General features: G+C 54.0%; 6 protein-coding genes across 6 annotated transcripts; 3 read left to right on the forward strand and 3 right to left on the reverse strand.

Annotated features, from left to right (window-relative positions):
• Positions 1-306: 306 nt before the first annotated feature.
• Positions 307-1,422, reverse strand: LTR77_010755 (uncharacterized protein; the record flags this gene model as incomplete). The annotated part of the gene is made up of 2 exons (XM_064807972.1): positions 307-584; positions 657-1,422. The coding sequence occupies 2 exons, from the start codon at positions 1,420-1,422 to the stop codon at positions 307-309; spliced, it is 1,044 nt and encodes a 347-aa protein (XP_064653876.1).
• A 942-nt stretch (positions 1,423-2,364) lies between these two features.
• LTR77_010756 (uncharacterized protein) lies at positions 2,365-3,220 on the reverse strand (the record flags this gene model as incomplete). The annotated part of the gene is made up of 2 exons (XM_064807973.1): positions 2,365-2,891; positions 2,953-3,220. The coding sequence occupies 2 exons, from the start codon at positions 3,218-3,220 to the stop codon at positions 2,365-2,367; spliced, it is 795 nt and encodes a 264-aa protein (XP_064653877.1).
• Positions 3,221-3,734: 514 nt separating this feature from the next.
• On the forward strand, positions 3,735-5,883 carry LTR77_010757 (uncharacterized protein; the record flags this gene model as incomplete). The annotated part of the gene is made up of 4 exons (XM_064807974.1): positions 3,735-4,690; positions 4,762-5,019; positions 5,077-5,368; positions 5,434-5,883. The coding sequence occupies 4 exons, from the start codon at positions 3,735-3,737 to the stop codon at positions 5,881-5,883; spliced, it is 1,956 nt and encodes a 651-aa protein (XP_064653878.1).
• Positions 5,884-6,448: 565 nt separating this feature from the next.
• Positions 6,449-6,808, forward strand: LTR77_010758 (uncharacterized protein; the record flags this gene model as incomplete). The annotated part of the gene is made up of 2 exons (XM_064807975.1): positions 6,449-6,656; positions 6,711-6,808. The coding sequence occupies 2 exons, from the start codon at positions 6,449-6,451 to the stop codon at positions 6,806-6,808; spliced, it is 306 nt and encodes a 101-aa protein (XP_064653879.1).
• Positions 6,809-7,169: 361 nt separating this feature from the next.
• On the reverse strand, positions 7,170-8,325 carry LTR77_010759 (uncharacterized protein; the record flags this gene model as incomplete). Its single annotated transcript, XM_064807976.1, has 3 exons — positions 7,170-7,442; positions 7,602-7,945; positions 8,022-8,325. 3 exons carry the CDS (start codon positions 8,323-8,325, stop codon positions 7,170-7,172), a joined length of 921 nt encoding a protein of 306 aa, XP_064653880.1.
• Positions 8,326-10,081: 1,756 nt separating this feature from the next.
• Positions 10,082-12,305, forward strand: LTR77_010760 (uncharacterized protein; the record flags this gene model as incomplete). Its single annotated transcript, XM_064807977.1, has 4 exons — positions 10,082-11,051; positions 11,105-11,714; positions 11,767-11,904; positions 11,963-12,305. 4 exons carry the CDS (start codon positions 10,082-10,084, stop codon positions 12,303-12,305), a joined length of 2,061 nt encoding a protein of 686 aa, XP_064653881.1.
• Positions 12,306-15,390: the final 3,085 nt, after the last annotated feature.

The raw sequence follows: 15,390 nt of genomic DNA on the forward strand, positions 1-15,390 counted from the left end.
AATGACCCCCGTACAGGTTGCGCCGGAACAGGATTATGGATGTGGAGGGCAGCGTCCGGGTTTGGATGAGTATGTGTTTGCAGAGTGAGAGGCCATATACTCGAGCGTCTCATACAAGCAGCCCCGGGTCTCGCGGTTGAAGACGGATAATTTGATATTACCTCCAGGCCACTTCTGACATCTGCTTCCCGTCATTACCACACCGTGTACTACAGACAGTCAGCGGGTTGGTGTAGCTGCAAGCTCTCGTGGTATGCCAGCATTGGAATCCCACGCCTCCAAACACTTTTGCCATCAAGGCACGAATCAGATCTCGCCAAAAACAGCCAAGCTACTCATAACAGTCCCGTCGTCGTCGACCATCAGGTTGTAACCACAGCTACTCCCCAGTGCCGCATTGTCGATCCACGCGGGCTCCCAATAGAACAACCCATCACCGCCGATATCCTCGACGACCGTGGCAATGTCTTGCACCCAGGTTGTCTGACCAGCAGTCGAGAGAGGTATGCTTGTTGTGTCCGCAGGGAATTCATAGGCTGGACTTGGGCAGTACGTTGGCCAGTCGGTCTCAACGACTTGAATTCCTGATACAATCGAGGTTAGGATAGCCTTACACCAGTGGACGGTCTGCTAGATAAGGCGTAGCGCTGACTTACCTTTGTTGTAGCGGGATTTCATGCTGCTCAAGCTAGTCTTGAGCGCGGACAAAGTTGCCGACGAGCTGTAGAAGGGATAGTAGCTCACAGCCTGCACATCGAAGTCTTCGAGTTCCAGCGGCCCTTGGGCGAGGACAGTATCGTAGAAGTACTGCTGTGCTTCGTAATCCCAGCCGTTGTCTAAGTGCACTAGGACCTGTGTTGACGACGACGAATCCCTGACGCCGTACGCAGCTGAATGCAGCATGCGAGCAACATTGTAAGGTCCATCAGAGTTGCTCATGTCTCCCAAGGGCCAGAGAAGTCCAGCACGGATCTCGTTGCCAATGGCGACCTGTGCAGGGACGATACCCGCAGAGTTGAAAGCGGTCATCGTGTCTCTGGTGTAGTTGTAGACAGCAAAAGCCAGATCGTCGATTCCATAGTTGGCCCAGTCAGATGGTGTCTCCTGATGTCCCGCGTCAGTCCAGGTGGGCGAGTAGAAGATGTCGAGGTAGAAATCCAATCCCGCAGCCTGGGCACGTCGAGCAAGCTCAAGGTTGTATTCAAGCCCATAATCGCCATCGGTGTACCAGAGACGCTGGCGGACGGTGTTGACACCGGAGTTGCCCAAGATGGTCTCCAGAGGCTGCACCTCTCCGGACACAGACTTGTACGACTGCCCGCTGGCTTCTTCAACCAGGAGAGACGACCAGTCGACTCCTTTGGCGGTCAATGCTGCATGAGAGCCGGCTACCAGCGCCAGGAAAACTGCGATCAAATGCATGAGGAAAGGGTTTGGGAAGTGTTAGGAAAAAGAGTAGAAAAGACTGACAACAAAATGACTGGAACATACGAACGTGACAGCGTTTTGGCGTGACGGGAGTTTAATGAGAATCAAATTGGAGTCTTTCGAAACATGTTCCTCGTTTCGGATACAGTGGACTACCTTTATTGGTGGGATCGAGGACTCTCCGGTGCCCCAGAGTACAGGTATTACGCTCTTCTTGATCGTAGAGCGAGCAGTAAGATGTACATGTACTGATTGCAGGATGGTTACCTGGTGCAAAATTCGCGAAGCAGGAGGAGGAGAGAGACGCTCAAGTGTATACCAAGCTCAGACTCAAGCTGACGACTTTTGACCATGACAGCCAAAACTCGTGGTCCGTGATGTGCTCTCTTGTGAGAAAGAACGTACGGCTTCCCTTCCAGGAGGTGCATCACTACTCTCCGCTCAGAATGGCCAGAGATGTTCACAGTCACGAGCTGCAGGTGGCCTGCGCCGCGGTGCAACTCTGCTCCATCCTCACCCGCCAAGTCCAGGAGACCGCTCTTCCAATTTAGCCCTGAAAGCTCCATCTCGAAGGCAGACTTCTCCAGGGGTAAGCAGTGATGGATGGTGGGAGCTCTCTGACATGGCACATGGCAGCGAACAAGTACTACGGGCTGCTAAACTGCCGCAAGGTGCAAAAGATTGCCGTGCATTCGACAGCAGCTCGAGGCAGTCATTGCGATTGTTGTCGAACCAAGTGACACGCTTTCGGCACAGGTCGCGCTTCTCGTCCTACGTCTCAACGATCTGGTCTTCCCCAAAGGACCATCGGAAGCAGACGGAGACAGTACGAAAGTGCTCTCACCTATGGTGTGCCTCCTGCTAGTTCGGAGATTGTAGAGCCCAGCAGGAACGACGGAGATAGTCTTTCTATTCCATCGTGAAAAGCGCCTCGCCCTACGGCCACTCCTTGGACGACGACCACAGTTTCACGATGACATCGCTTTGCTGCATCGCCTCTTCCCTTTGAAGAGTCTCACCTACCTCAAATTCAATCCAGTCCTGCTGCAAATGAGCATGGTGCACCCGAACACCGCGAAAGTCGAATATGACGGAGTTGATGTGTTGGTGTACGCCGAGAAATTTAGCCGGAGAGTCGTCCAGAAGAGCATCTGCATGCTCGCTCGCTGGCCTTGTTTCCGAGAAGCCGAGTTCATCCAGATCATGCAGACGACGCTCGTGGCGGTCACCTTCCTCAGCAATGTCGTGGTAGCCATCTGGTGAGACATCGAGATAACAGCTGACATCGAGCGTTATGGTCTTAATGAATTTTCTCTGCGCAGGCGATAGACTGGCAGAGTGCTGCTTTGCTTTGTCGAGAGAGGGGTAGATGAACTCGCTCGTGGCGAGGACGTATAGGATGTCGCTGTTCAAGTCATCACGCAAGCGTCGGCATGTTCGTAGCAAACGTTTCAGGTTCCTTGCTACGTGCACGTACATCAGTCCTGCTTCGCTCCTCGTATCGATCTGCATTGTCCTACGTACCGCATGAGACACGGCTCAGCCATGCATTCTTCCCAAGTACGCGGGCTTCCCCCGGCGTCACGGTCAAGTGAGGATTCTCGCATTGCTCTTCATCCTCCAGTATCAGGAAGTAGATCTTTGCGCGCAACTCGGTCGGTAGTCTGAAGAACGGGGACTGAAGCTGTGAGCATTGGGCCGGAGAAGAGCTGACCGAGCGCGCGATCGTCCTTGTGATAGCTGCGAGTCGTTTGTATATGAGCTTCCACAGTCTCCGTACTGTTGTGGGCATGGTGGCGGAGCTGCTGTGGTAGGGTAGTTGTTAAGAGTGGTGCCAGTATGTTTTGCTATGCTGGGAATAGTGGCAAAAGAACGCGATGGCTATTGAAGTAGGTCCGACGTTGAAGAGAACGTTGCAAACCTCCTACCGTCACACGACTAACCCTTCTGACCTACTGGCATATGATATCAGCCATGCGAAGACAGACTTTTGTGCTAACCCGAGCGGTTTGCTCTTTGCGTTGTCAATGTAGCGTCAGGAGAGGAAGCAAGGTGAAGTCAAGGCCGGAGCTGCAATGCCAAGACAAGAGGAAGCTACCAGGTACATTCACTTCCAACTTCGATCTTGGACATCACCTCTATCAGAACATGTGACAATGACGGACAGGATCCGACGGAACGGACAGCTCTCTTCTTGCGAACCTTGTCGGAAGTCAAAGCTACGCTGTGATCATGGAAGACCAGTATGTGGGAGATGCGTCCGGCGCCGCCTGTCTGCGCAGCAATGCCACTACCATCCAGCTCCGATGGCGAAACACCTCACTCCATCGACTACACCGCCGGCAAAAAGATCTCTCGCACAAGAAGCTATCAATGCCATGGAAAGTCCGAGCCCGGCGCCTGCGGACCCTGGCTCGTACGAGCTTGTCAACATGAACCGAGACCTGATGCGATTCGCTGATGCCGATACGTTTACATCACGGAGATCATATCCGTCGCTGACGAGGAGTGGTGTTGCCCCTTCGCAGCCTTCTGCACCTGATCAAAGGTTGATAGACGACGGAGTAGAGCTGCTGAACCAGATACTGGACTTCGTGTCCGAGATTGGGCTTTTCTTGCTGGACTTGGAGCCTAGTGGAGTAGACATTGGCTGTATCGACGTATTAGGCGCGGTGGCATGGAAGTCTATTAGCAAACTCCTTCACCGGCTCCTAGATGATCGCTCTCCAGCAAAGTTGGAATCTGCCTCGCGAGCAATATCTGAGCAGACGTCTCTGCCCCTTGTGTTTCCTCCGACAGCTGCGGACGGCGCACTTGACTCTATGCTTTCGCCGGAGAACATGCGATGGGAAGTCGTGGGCATGTGGGCTGCGTTAGTCGGCATCTGGCTGGGTGGCGAGAAAGACCGATCGCTTGGATTCGCCGTTCAGAAGGGGTGGAAGTCAGATCGAAAAACCCTGATGCAGACGGTATTCGGAGCTTGCACACGTTGCGAGTCTCTCTGTAATCGCATCGGCGCCGTTAACGATTTGATGCTGTGGTTTGTGATACAAATGCTGCTGTTTGCGACGTGGTGTTACGGCGATGACTCCTATCACGTCTTTCGCCTGATGGGCTCCTTGACCTCTGTGTTCCTCGCGCTCGGTTATCACAAAAGGGTGCAAGAAGATCATGTAACACCGCTCTACTTGGTCGAGATTCGGAGAAGAATCATCTCTTGGGCACATGATCACGACAAGGTCGGCGCCTGCTTCACCTCGCGGTATGACATTTCGTCCATTGAATTTGCATTCTCACGCAAAGGTGGTCTATATGCTGACCGTATCCTGACAGACCTCCTCGACTCAGCCATCACTTTTGTGCGTTCGACTTGCCACTTGATATACCCGACTCCGCCATTACAGGGCCTGCCGAAGCCCTCCGCGAGGCAGCCGCCAACCTCGATGAACATGGTTGGAACACACAAGGCGAGATATACCGAGGAGCCCGCCTGCGTGTGACGCTGCTGTTCTCTCCAATCTTTGAAGAAGCGCTCGAGCTCAAGAATGGCCACACTACACGGTCTACACCCGAGCTCGTTGTCAAGGCAAGGTGAGCAGTCCCGACACAATTCATGTGCTCTCAGCACACAGCTAACAGCTTGTTTAGAGACGCCTTAGAGAGGATTTCCTTGACCTGGCAGTCTATTCCACAGCAAATTAGGTTCGCAGCTAATCACGCGCAGCGGCTGACGGACGAAGACACGCCTATTGTGATGACACAGGCCCTGCGGCTCCATTATCTTTTCATAGAATTTATCCTCTACACGGTACTTGCCAATGCGGGCGAGAGTGAGCACGAACGAGTCATAGCAACCGCCCACGAGGTTGTATCTCTTGTCCTTTTACCTACCCGGCAGCGAGAGGCAATGGACAGCCGCCGGTCAGACATTGAATGGACTGTAAGTGATGGACCACCTGGCAAACTCAGGCCAGATGTCAAGCTCTTCGCTGATGTTGCTGGCAGTTGGTGTTCTTCGCCATGCCTTGTGCCAGCGTTCTGGTATTGGAACTTTTATGGCAGGCGCAGCATCCAGGAGAGTTGCACATCCACAACCGCAGCGGCATCATTCAAGATATCAGTGTCCTGATATCCTGCTGTGAGTCGCTGACCGAGCAGGGCCAAAACAACTATGCGATATGCAAGCAAGCCCAGACAATCTTCTCCAAAAGCCTTGACTCCATTCTGAACCAGAACAGTGCTGCCGGGGCGTCTTTGGGCAACCATTTGCAGCAATCGGTGTCCTCCCAGCAGCAGCAGCAGCTGGCCTTTGAGGGCGATGCCTTTTCCACTCAGCTCAGTGAAGATCCCATTCCGGACTGGACGTCCTGGCTCGAGTCAGTCGGCCTCCAGGCTGATCCATGGCTGGACTCCATCACATGGCCAGCGGACTTTCCAGCAGATCCGCTCCCATGAAATGAAACAAATCGCTGGTCAGGCGAGTGAATCACAACGCACAACGATACGTGAGCGACGGGCGGCAGTCCGCTCGACGAGCATAGCTTCCTAAAACGAACACGATGACGCCACTTTGATCGTCGAAACTACAGCTGTCTCGCGGATTTATGGATGATGAGACCTTTTAAACCACAGGACAGCTTTGTCAAAGTGTTGCCGTTGCCTGCTCGACGGCGTTCTTGAGATTGCGATGCGGCCTAAGTCGAGCTCCGAGCTCCGTCACTCCGAGCCTTCGGAGCTATGATACTGGCGAGGCTGGCTGGTGAGAGGTCCGATGATCTCAGCTCCGACTAAAGACAGATGCAGTTCGGACCAAGGTATCGGACCAGCGGTGACCGTTACTTGTACGAGCAAACCACATATAAGGATGCATTTCATGCCCTTCACCACTGCTTTATCACTCAGAACAACTCACTCCTGATTTCGACAAGAACCACCGCTCAATTCGAAACAACAAAAAGCCATCTCCAATCCATCAACCAACAGTCCAGAACACCACAGCCCCTCCATAATGTCGTCGACTATGTCTTCGTCAAAGTCTTCGCCACGCTGGGAGCAAACAGAACTCGAGACGCCGATGAACGCTCCCTTCCAGACCCCACCGGCATACTCCGAAGCGACAGAAAGGCAGCAGGGACCTCCAGCATACGCCCAATCCTCCAGCTCGGATTCATCAAAGTCAGCGAAGACGTCGAATGGGTTCAAGTCCGCTCTGCGGTCCTTCGTCAAAGGTCGGTGCCCTGGCTGTTTTGCTATGAGATGGAATGTACTAACACAACGATTAGGTGATGTGTTCCAATACCACCCGGCCTTGGTTCAAGAGCGATATGCCGGGATCGAGGCGAGAGTGAGGGCCGAAGCCGCCCAGCGGCGGAGGGAGTGACGACTGAACTACAGGACGGGATAACGAAGCGCGAACAATGTAACCATCATGGCGTGGGTTGCAGCTCGGACGCGCATACGCTGGCTGGACAGAGGACTCTTTTGCGGGAACATTGTGGTATAACGAAGGGGACTTCGTGGGACTTTGGCCTGGACGATGGATGCGAGGTGGTCAAAAGATATGCTTTGCTGTTTGAGGAATGAATGTTCACAGTGATAGTCGAACGGCAGTATCAAGCTTGCTTGTATCCCACCCACTGCTTCCATCTCCAGAATGCTGTCAAGATCATACCTCATCAGCGCCCGCTTGGGAGGTCGCTGTACTCTTCGCTCGTCGTCCAGGAGTCGCTATGCCTTGGGACTCAGATCGCCATGACTTCAGCCCAGTTCTCCTTGATTGGGACATAATTTGCCACATCCTCGCCCAGCCGGAAAGGTGAAGGGATATCCCACAGTCTAAGACGGCGGTCCATGTGTCTGACTCGCATCTTGAGGTCGACTTCGCGCTGGCGCGACTCCACGGCATGCATCAGGCCTAGCCGCCAGTGGAAGGGGGGCTTTTCCGCTCGTGGCATTGCAGAGAAGTCGAAGATGAGGTAGTCTATGCGCGGGAACTCGATCAGGAAGGTGCCGGGCTGACCAAGGTATGGTTTCATTCAAGGGGCGAGTCCGAGGTCTCCGAAGTTGAGCTCTTGCTGCAAAGAAGGACGATCAGCAAGTGTAGGAACAGGACCTCGGGGGTTGTGTGGGGCTAAACTATGCCTTACAGAACAGTGTGGATCGTGAATGCTTACCCTGATGTTCGGATCGATATGCCAGCCAATGTGCCTGCAGCCATTGTTCATACCGTAGTGGTCTTTCACCCGCAGGTATCTGCGCGACACTTTGAACTTGACGCCTCGAACGAGCTCACGGTACTTTGTCGGGACGCTCGAGAGGTATCGCTTGGCTACGTCGAGGGTGGTGAAGCTGAACTCGGTGCTCTCGAAGAAGAGATTGACGGGGTCGCCTAAATCGTCGCGGATGCGGTGGCATGTTTTCACCAAAGAGATGGCAGGCTGAGGAATGGCTGCTTCGGGGTGAATCTGGAGGCTCCGCTTTGGTAATTGCCACACTTTCGAGATGATGTCGACTGGTGCTGTGCTTTTGATGTTCGGTAGACGTCTTGTTGCGGGATCCAATATCAGAGGACGGTCGTCATCGGTTGCGACCACAAGTGAGTAGATCTAGAGGCGGAGCTCGGCGGGCAGACGGAAGAGCGGTGACTGCGCTTGCGAGTAGTCTGGTGAAGCTGAAGCGCTCGTAAGTGAAGATCGGATCTTCTCGAGTAGGTGTCGCCGAAGGAAGCAGTGCCGGCGTCTGAGCTTGCGCATCGTTCCGAAGGTGAAAGGCTCCACTGATGCCAAAGATGCCGATGGGTACTCTCAATCGTGATGGCGAGGAGACTGTGGCTTGAAGGTGCAGCAGAGATTGAACCGTAGAGAAGTACTCAGCCCCGTCGTGTGATGTCACATGCATCTTGTGACTGTTCTGGGTTGAGAAAACTTTTCAAGCTTGTGGAACAAGAGATGTGAATGGAAGTGGCTGCCAATTCGCGAAGTTCTGTAAGCTGAGTCCACGTTTCCTCCTGGCTGGACTAAAAACGGCTCACTGTCGTTCGGACACAGTAACTGTGAAAGGATGGAAGAAGTGAGAGGCTTCAACGGGCCTCAAGTCACTCGTTGGTTGCTATTTGGGAGGCATGTTCTCAGCTTGCACGATTGGTTGCCATCTTACTTGAGCAGTACTCACCGTACTGCACACGCTTCCCATTGAACTCGCAGATGCAGTATCGCTCGAGCCATCGGGCCAGCAGGTACTCTGTATTCCAACCTGCTCGTTCGCAGCTTCCAGTAACTCGTAAATGAATTTCGGCGCAGGTGGAATCATTCCTCCTCTGTAGGCTGTAGCGTAGAAATATTATGCGTGATTTCCCGGAGATTTCCTTGTCTTCCTCCCATTCCAGGACGATGCGACTTGGGCATTGAGTAGGTAATGGGGATCCGGGAACGCTTGCAGTACCGGGATCTGTCCACACGGCGGTGCACGCAATTGCGAATTCATCGAATGTTGCACGCTGTTCAACGATTCGTCTAACCTCAGACTGGTCCCAGCAAGGGGCCATGCGGATGCTAGTGGCAAGTTGTCGATGTTGTGGCAAGAGACGAGACAGGTATTGTTCGGCGTTCTTAAGGCTTGTGAAGCAGAGGTGGATATTAGCGAAAAGCAGGATAGCATCTTTGTGCAGCTCGTCGTATATTCGATGGCAAGATTGCATCAGGCGGGTCCGCGAATGTGCCAGGGGTGGTTGGAATCGCTTCAAGTACTCCACCCACTCTTCGGAACGTGCTGGATCCGTCGAGCGCTGGAAGTCCCGTGCCGAGCGCATCAAACTTCCAGGCATGGGACTTCCGATGCAAGCTTGTGGCACTGGCTGAGTTGAGGGAATGGGGGTTGGTAATGCCGGGCTGAAAGCATCTCGTGGCGTGCAGTGGGTTGGATTTCAGACAACAAGGCGACTATCGTCGTTAATGGCGAAGGCATAGATCTTCAAGCGCAGCTCGGCCGGCAGGCGGAGCAGAGGAGACTGGAGCTGTGAGTAGGTGTCTGCTGGAGGCTCTTCCGCGTAGCTGTCGTCAAGTCGCGCGGCGTTAGTTTGCTCCCCTGGCTGCTGGCATGAGCGGCCTCTGGCTTTTGCATCGAAGTCGCCATTTGTGAAGAGTCACGCTGGCCAATACTATCGCCTTGAGGTCACTACGTCGGCTTGTGGCGGTCAGGGCACCTTAGTCTTGTGAAGGGTGCCGGTTGCCTCTGATGTCGTCAGGAGCAGGACATATCAATTCATCAGATATGTGGCATCTGTCGGCATTCAAGTTCTTCGGAAGTTCATGGTCGTTGGTGAGTGTTGGTGCTACAAGATTCGATACAGGAGGTCGGCAATGTATCGGGTCCGTGCGTGACGCTAACTCATTTCGGTAGCAGCATGTGAAAGTGGCCCATCTCGCTGGTCGACCTTGTTGAGGCCGTTCGAGATCATTGCACTCCCAACAGATCGAAAGATTGCATATTGTGATAGTAAACAGTGTTGGAGCAGCAGGGGAGTTGTGGCAATTCTCCGGCGCTGTACCTGCATATCGAAGGATCAGCTGCATCACGCTAGTCGAAAGACACCTTTCCAAAAATCTCCCCCTCGAAGGACGTCATCCCATACCACAATCTCTTCTCATGTACATGAATGGGTGATTATCCGCCTCGACGATCGAGTGTCAGTGTCGCGCCAAGTCTAGCAGGATCCTCCCTCGCCAACGTCCTCCCGCTCCACGAAGCCAAAGGGGAAGAAGCACGACTGCGGGGCGAAAGACGAGAAGAGCAGGATATTGAACTACAACGCCTCGACACCACTTTCGAAGACGACTACAACACTTCCTCCTCAGACCAAGACGACAGCGAACAAGGCGGCTTGCTACAACAAGCAGGACTATCGCAGATGCCGCCGAAACACAAGAAGTCGAAATCCCGCTCCCCCAACCCGCGAACCCTACGCTCCCGTCCCAGCAGCGAGGCCACCGCCGTCTCGCCCGGCTCCAACGGCCACGCGCCGGAGAGCGGAGGTGCGATGAACGGGTCTTTCCGCGAGCGCACGGGAAAGCATGGCCTGGCCATCGACACCGATGGCGACTCGTCGAGAGCAACGGCACGGTTGATGGGGAGGAGTAGCTTTAGTCTCGACCATGCTCCGTCCCCGCTTAGTCCGATGAAGAGCCATGACGGGATGGAAGGAAGGGAGAGCAAAGGGTTCTTCGAGCTGCCGGAGCAGGATCGGAGGAATTTCTTGCTGTTGGTGTTGCTGTACTTTTTGCAGGGCATACCGATGGGGTTGGCGGGAGGCTCGGTGCCGTTTCTGCTGAAGGAGCATTTGAGTTATGGGCAGATTGGGGTGTACTCGTTGGCGAGTTATCCGTACAGTTTGAAGTTGCTTTGGAGTCCGATCGTGGATGCGGTGTGGAGTACGAGGGTGGGGAGGAGAAAGAGCTGGATCTTACCGATACAGATGTTGAGTGGGATTGGGATGTTGTGGTTGGGTGCGAGGGCGGAGACCATGATGGCGAAGGCGGGTGAGAACAATGGAGCGGGGGTGTGGGGGTTTACGGGGTGGTGGTTTGCGCTGGTGTTCATGTGCGCGACGCAGGACATTGCTGTGGATGGTGAGCTGCACTCCGGCTACTTGTTCGGACTCTTTGCTGACTGCTATATCTAGGCTGGGCTCTGACCTTACTATCACCCTCGAATCTGTCCTACGCCAGCACCGCACAAACAGTCGGCTTGACCGCTGGCCAGTTTCTGTCCTATACCGTTTTCCTGGCCTTCTCGTCCAAGGACTTTGCCAACAAGTACTTCCGAGCAGCGGACGCACAATCCGACGTTGGTCTGCTGACTCTGAACTCCTACTTGACTTTCTGGGGCTGGGCGTACCTGGCCGTAACTCTCGGCCTGGCTGTTCTGAAGAAAGAGGAACGAACTAAGGAGCGGGACGGCATCTGGGAAGTCTACAAGACTATGGGCGGCATCCTCAACCTGAAGAACATCCAGATCTTCATCGTTATCCATCTAATCGCAAAGATTGGCTTTCAGGCCAATGATGCTGTCACCAACCTCAAGCTTCTAGATAAGGGCTTCTCACAGGAGGATCTGGCGCTGACCGTACTGATCGACTTTCCATTTGAGATCTCGCTTGGGTATTATGCTGGGAAGTGGAGTGAGCAGTACAAGCCTGTGGTGGTATGGTGTTGGGCGTTCGTCGGGCGGCTTATTGCTGCGATGTTCGCTCAGGCGGTGGTGATGGCTTTCCCGGCGACAGGGACAACGACGTAAGTGCAACACACCCTCGGACTTGCCTTCGCATTGCTGACTTGGTTGCAGACCCTACCTCCTAGTCGTCATCGTCGAGCACGTCTTCAGCACCTTCATGTCGACCGTCATGTTCGTCGCCATCTCCGCCTTCCACGCCAAAATCGCCGACCCAGCCATCGGCGGCACCTACATGACCTTGCTCGCTACGTAAGCTCCTCCCCATTCCCCCCACCTTCCCTCCATTGCTAATACAGTACCCTCCCAGTGTCTCCAACCTCGGCGGCACCTTCCCCCGCTTCTTCATCCTCCGCTTCGTCGACTTCTTCACCCGCGCCACCTGCCTCCCGCCCACCGACCCGGCTGTCATCAAGAACCCTTCTTCGCTAAAGGGCGACCTGATCACGCAACCTTTCAGCTGCGTCCTTGGAGCTGAGCGCGATCGATGCAAGGCTGGCGGCGGCACATGCATGATTGAGCGGGATGGGTATTACATTGTCAATGTGCTGTGTGTGGTTTTTGGCATCGTGACGTTTTGGGGTTTTATTAAGCCCAGGGCGTTGGCGTTGCAGGGTTTGCCGTTGCGGGCTTGGAGGATTGCTGAGGGGTGATGGGGCGGTCGAGTAGTCTAGATGTGTAGATAAGGTATGTGAGCTGTGTTGATAAGGTATGTGAGCTGTGTTGACCTGTGGGCTGCCGGGTCTGGCATATCCGGTTTGACATCTAAGAGTCTGATATATTGCCTGGGTTTGGTAGTGGCGGTGGCTTTTTGCTGAGGTACTTGTGCATGTACTTCTACAGCCTTGCGCCAGCCTCGCGCTTGTTACAACCTCAAATTCCGACATGTCCAAGCACTTCTGCAACGACACCAAGCTGATGGCTTCACCCGAGGGTCGAACCCAGTGTCAGCTGAAAGGTCTGAACAAAAGCATCATCCTGGACGCGGACTGCAATGACTACTGCGACATACTACTTCCGGCCGGAGCTTCGATACGTTCTTTGACTTCTTAACACGGCCTCCATGAGTGCCGCCTAACATGCTTTGTCGATGAAATGGACAATCTAGACCACTCAAACAGCCGCGAAGATACTCCAACGAAGCACGAATGGTTTTGCCCGAGATGCACGACATTGGGGATCCCGAACTTCCTCGAGGAGGTGAGGCCTTCTTTCCTCGAAATTCGGCCACCACTGTACGATCTCAAAGATACCTACGTCGACCTCATCGTCCAGCGTGTCATGCTTGACTCCCAATTTCCCAAGGATAGTGACTGCGACGCTTGCAACATTCTTCTAGACAACGTTTTTGAGCTGGAGGTTACCTCTACCGACAACCGCCGGTTGACCCTCGACCTGTTCCTAAATGGGGCCAACCGTGCGAGGGTCGTCTCTCCGGACCGTCAGAGGCAGCGTCCAAAGCGGAAGCACGATGTACCAAGCAATACATACGGTTTGCGAGATGAGATATTTGTCCCTCGACACAACCGGCATAACCATTGCCGGGGTAGAAGTGCAGCAAGTTCACGCTGGATGCACAGTCCGAACGTCAACTACAAAGCCGTGAAGAAGCTTCTTGATGTCTGTGTGCGCGGCCACAGCGTTTGCTTACCCCCTTACAGCAAGGAACTAGCAAGGATCCTTCTGATTGATGTGATCGAGTGAAGGCTTGTCGAATATCCACACAACAGCGATTGTAAGTACGTGGCCCTCAGCTACGTCTGGGGTGGCCATCGGCCGCCACGCTTCCAACGTGGTAGCTTGCCAAAACGTACCACACGAACGATTGACGACGCCATGGTGGTGGTCAGGGAGCTTGGCCTAAGATACCTATGGACTGACATGATCTGTATCGATCAAGACGATGACGAGCACCTGTCGTCCCAGATTCAAATCATGAATTCAATATACAGTGGACAGTATGCCACGATTATCAATCTGAACGGCGAGCATGCCGACAGTGGTCTGGAGGGCGTCTCATTTCCGCGTCCCCGTCGCCGTCGGAACGAAGTTTCCTTCGGTACGAATCACCTCATGTCAACGGGCCCTGATCTGGAGAGCTAGCTGTTTCGGTCGCCCTGGTTCAACCGAGGTTGGACATATCAAGAAGCAGTATTCTCGCAGCGGTGCCTAATCTGGACCAGTTTCGGGGTACGCTTCCTTTGCAACGAGATGCAGTCCATCGAGTCAGCGGACATACCTGACCTTCGGCAGCAACCGTACGATATCGGCCCGGCCACATCCTTCTACAACCCATTCGCTGCGTCGCACAATGTCCCTGCCACCTAGAACGCGCATAAAATATTCTTCGAGATGCTGAACCATTCCGTCGATCGTGAGCTGACGAAACAGAGTGATCGTCTGCGATCCGTGGCGGGAGTGCTCGAGCAATTCCGTCACACGTGCTTCTCGGACGGGTTTTGCTTCGGGCTTCAGAAGGGAGACTTTCGATTGTCTTTGGGCTGATACTGCTCGAGGGCATACACCTGGGAATCATTCTGGCAGCCCATACGGCAGCCTCAGGGGTTAAAAAGCCCGAAATGGGCAGTACGGAACAACACAGGCTTACCGAGCTGGAGTTGGGCGGGCTGGCAATTACATGGTCGAATGGGTTGGGATACTTACGAGCTCCCGGATTCTCACCCGCCTTTATTCGTCCGTGACATGGCGGCGGCCTTGCTATACAACGACAAGCCGATCATGGCAGGTTCAGCGGTGTGGTATCCTGCTCATTCAATCACACAGACGATGGTGGATCATGTCTTGAACTTCAATGAGAAGCACCGATCGAGCGAGGTCGAAGACTTGACAGTATGACCCTCAAACAGATCAGAAGGGTTGCTGGAAGTGCAAGGCGTCTTGCTCAGCTTCAATTCGGTCAGGCTCCGCCAACCCGGTGTTCCGAAGCAGCGTCTTGGAAGCGATCTCTTCGACATCTGTGAATACGAGATCTCTACTGGGCGGTGTTGGCTTGGCCGTGCAGACATGGATGATCCTCTCGATGGGATGGATAACCGACGCCTTTTGTCTAAGCCTTTCGAGCCCTTCGTGCCACTTGTGCCCCTTGAGCCCGGGGAGCCCATATACGTCTGGGAGGGCACCGCTAACAATAAGGAGCGCCGTGGAGACGTTCAGATGGGAGCTGCTGCAACTTCCGAAACGCCTCGGATGGCCTCAATGACAGATTCATTCCTGTTGCTTGCTTTCTCCAGCCAAGGGGAAGAACGGCTGGAGCTCCGGTTGCTTTGGCTGAAGTGGAAGGAAGGGATTGCCTACCGACGAGGACTGGCTGTAGCTTGGGTAGATGATGCTTCATCACTCCTGGAATGCCGGTCAAGTATGTGCAAATTCCTGCTCGGGTGAGGAGGGAGAAAAGTTGTGAACGAATTTAGCAAGAGCCTTGCAGTTCTTGGCTCTTCTACATGTTTTTGACAAGTTTCGAGCTTGCCCGACGCTACTGCTCCGCTAGGTCATGTTGACATTTCCAGCTGTAGTGCTACTCCTTGATTTCCTTCTTCTGGAACGTATCTAGCATCCCATGTCAGCCCTCTTGTCACCCACTCACACCCAAGAAGACTTACTAGGAATCTTCGGCATCCACTCATTGCGGTCCCTAGTGAAGAACTCCCCCTTCGGCGGCAGCGCATCCGGCCCATCGTCCAGCGTGCCCGTCATGATGTACCTGTTGATCCATCAGTT

The sequence above is a fragment of the Saxophila tyrrhenica genome (assembly GCF_035928015.1).
Source record: "Saxophila tyrrhenica strain CCFEE 5935 chromosome Unknown scaffold_26, whole genome shotgun sequence".
Lineage (NCBI taxonomy): Eukaryota > Fungi > Ascomycota > Dothideomycetes > Mycosphaerellales > Extremaceae > Saxophila > Saxophila tyrrhenica.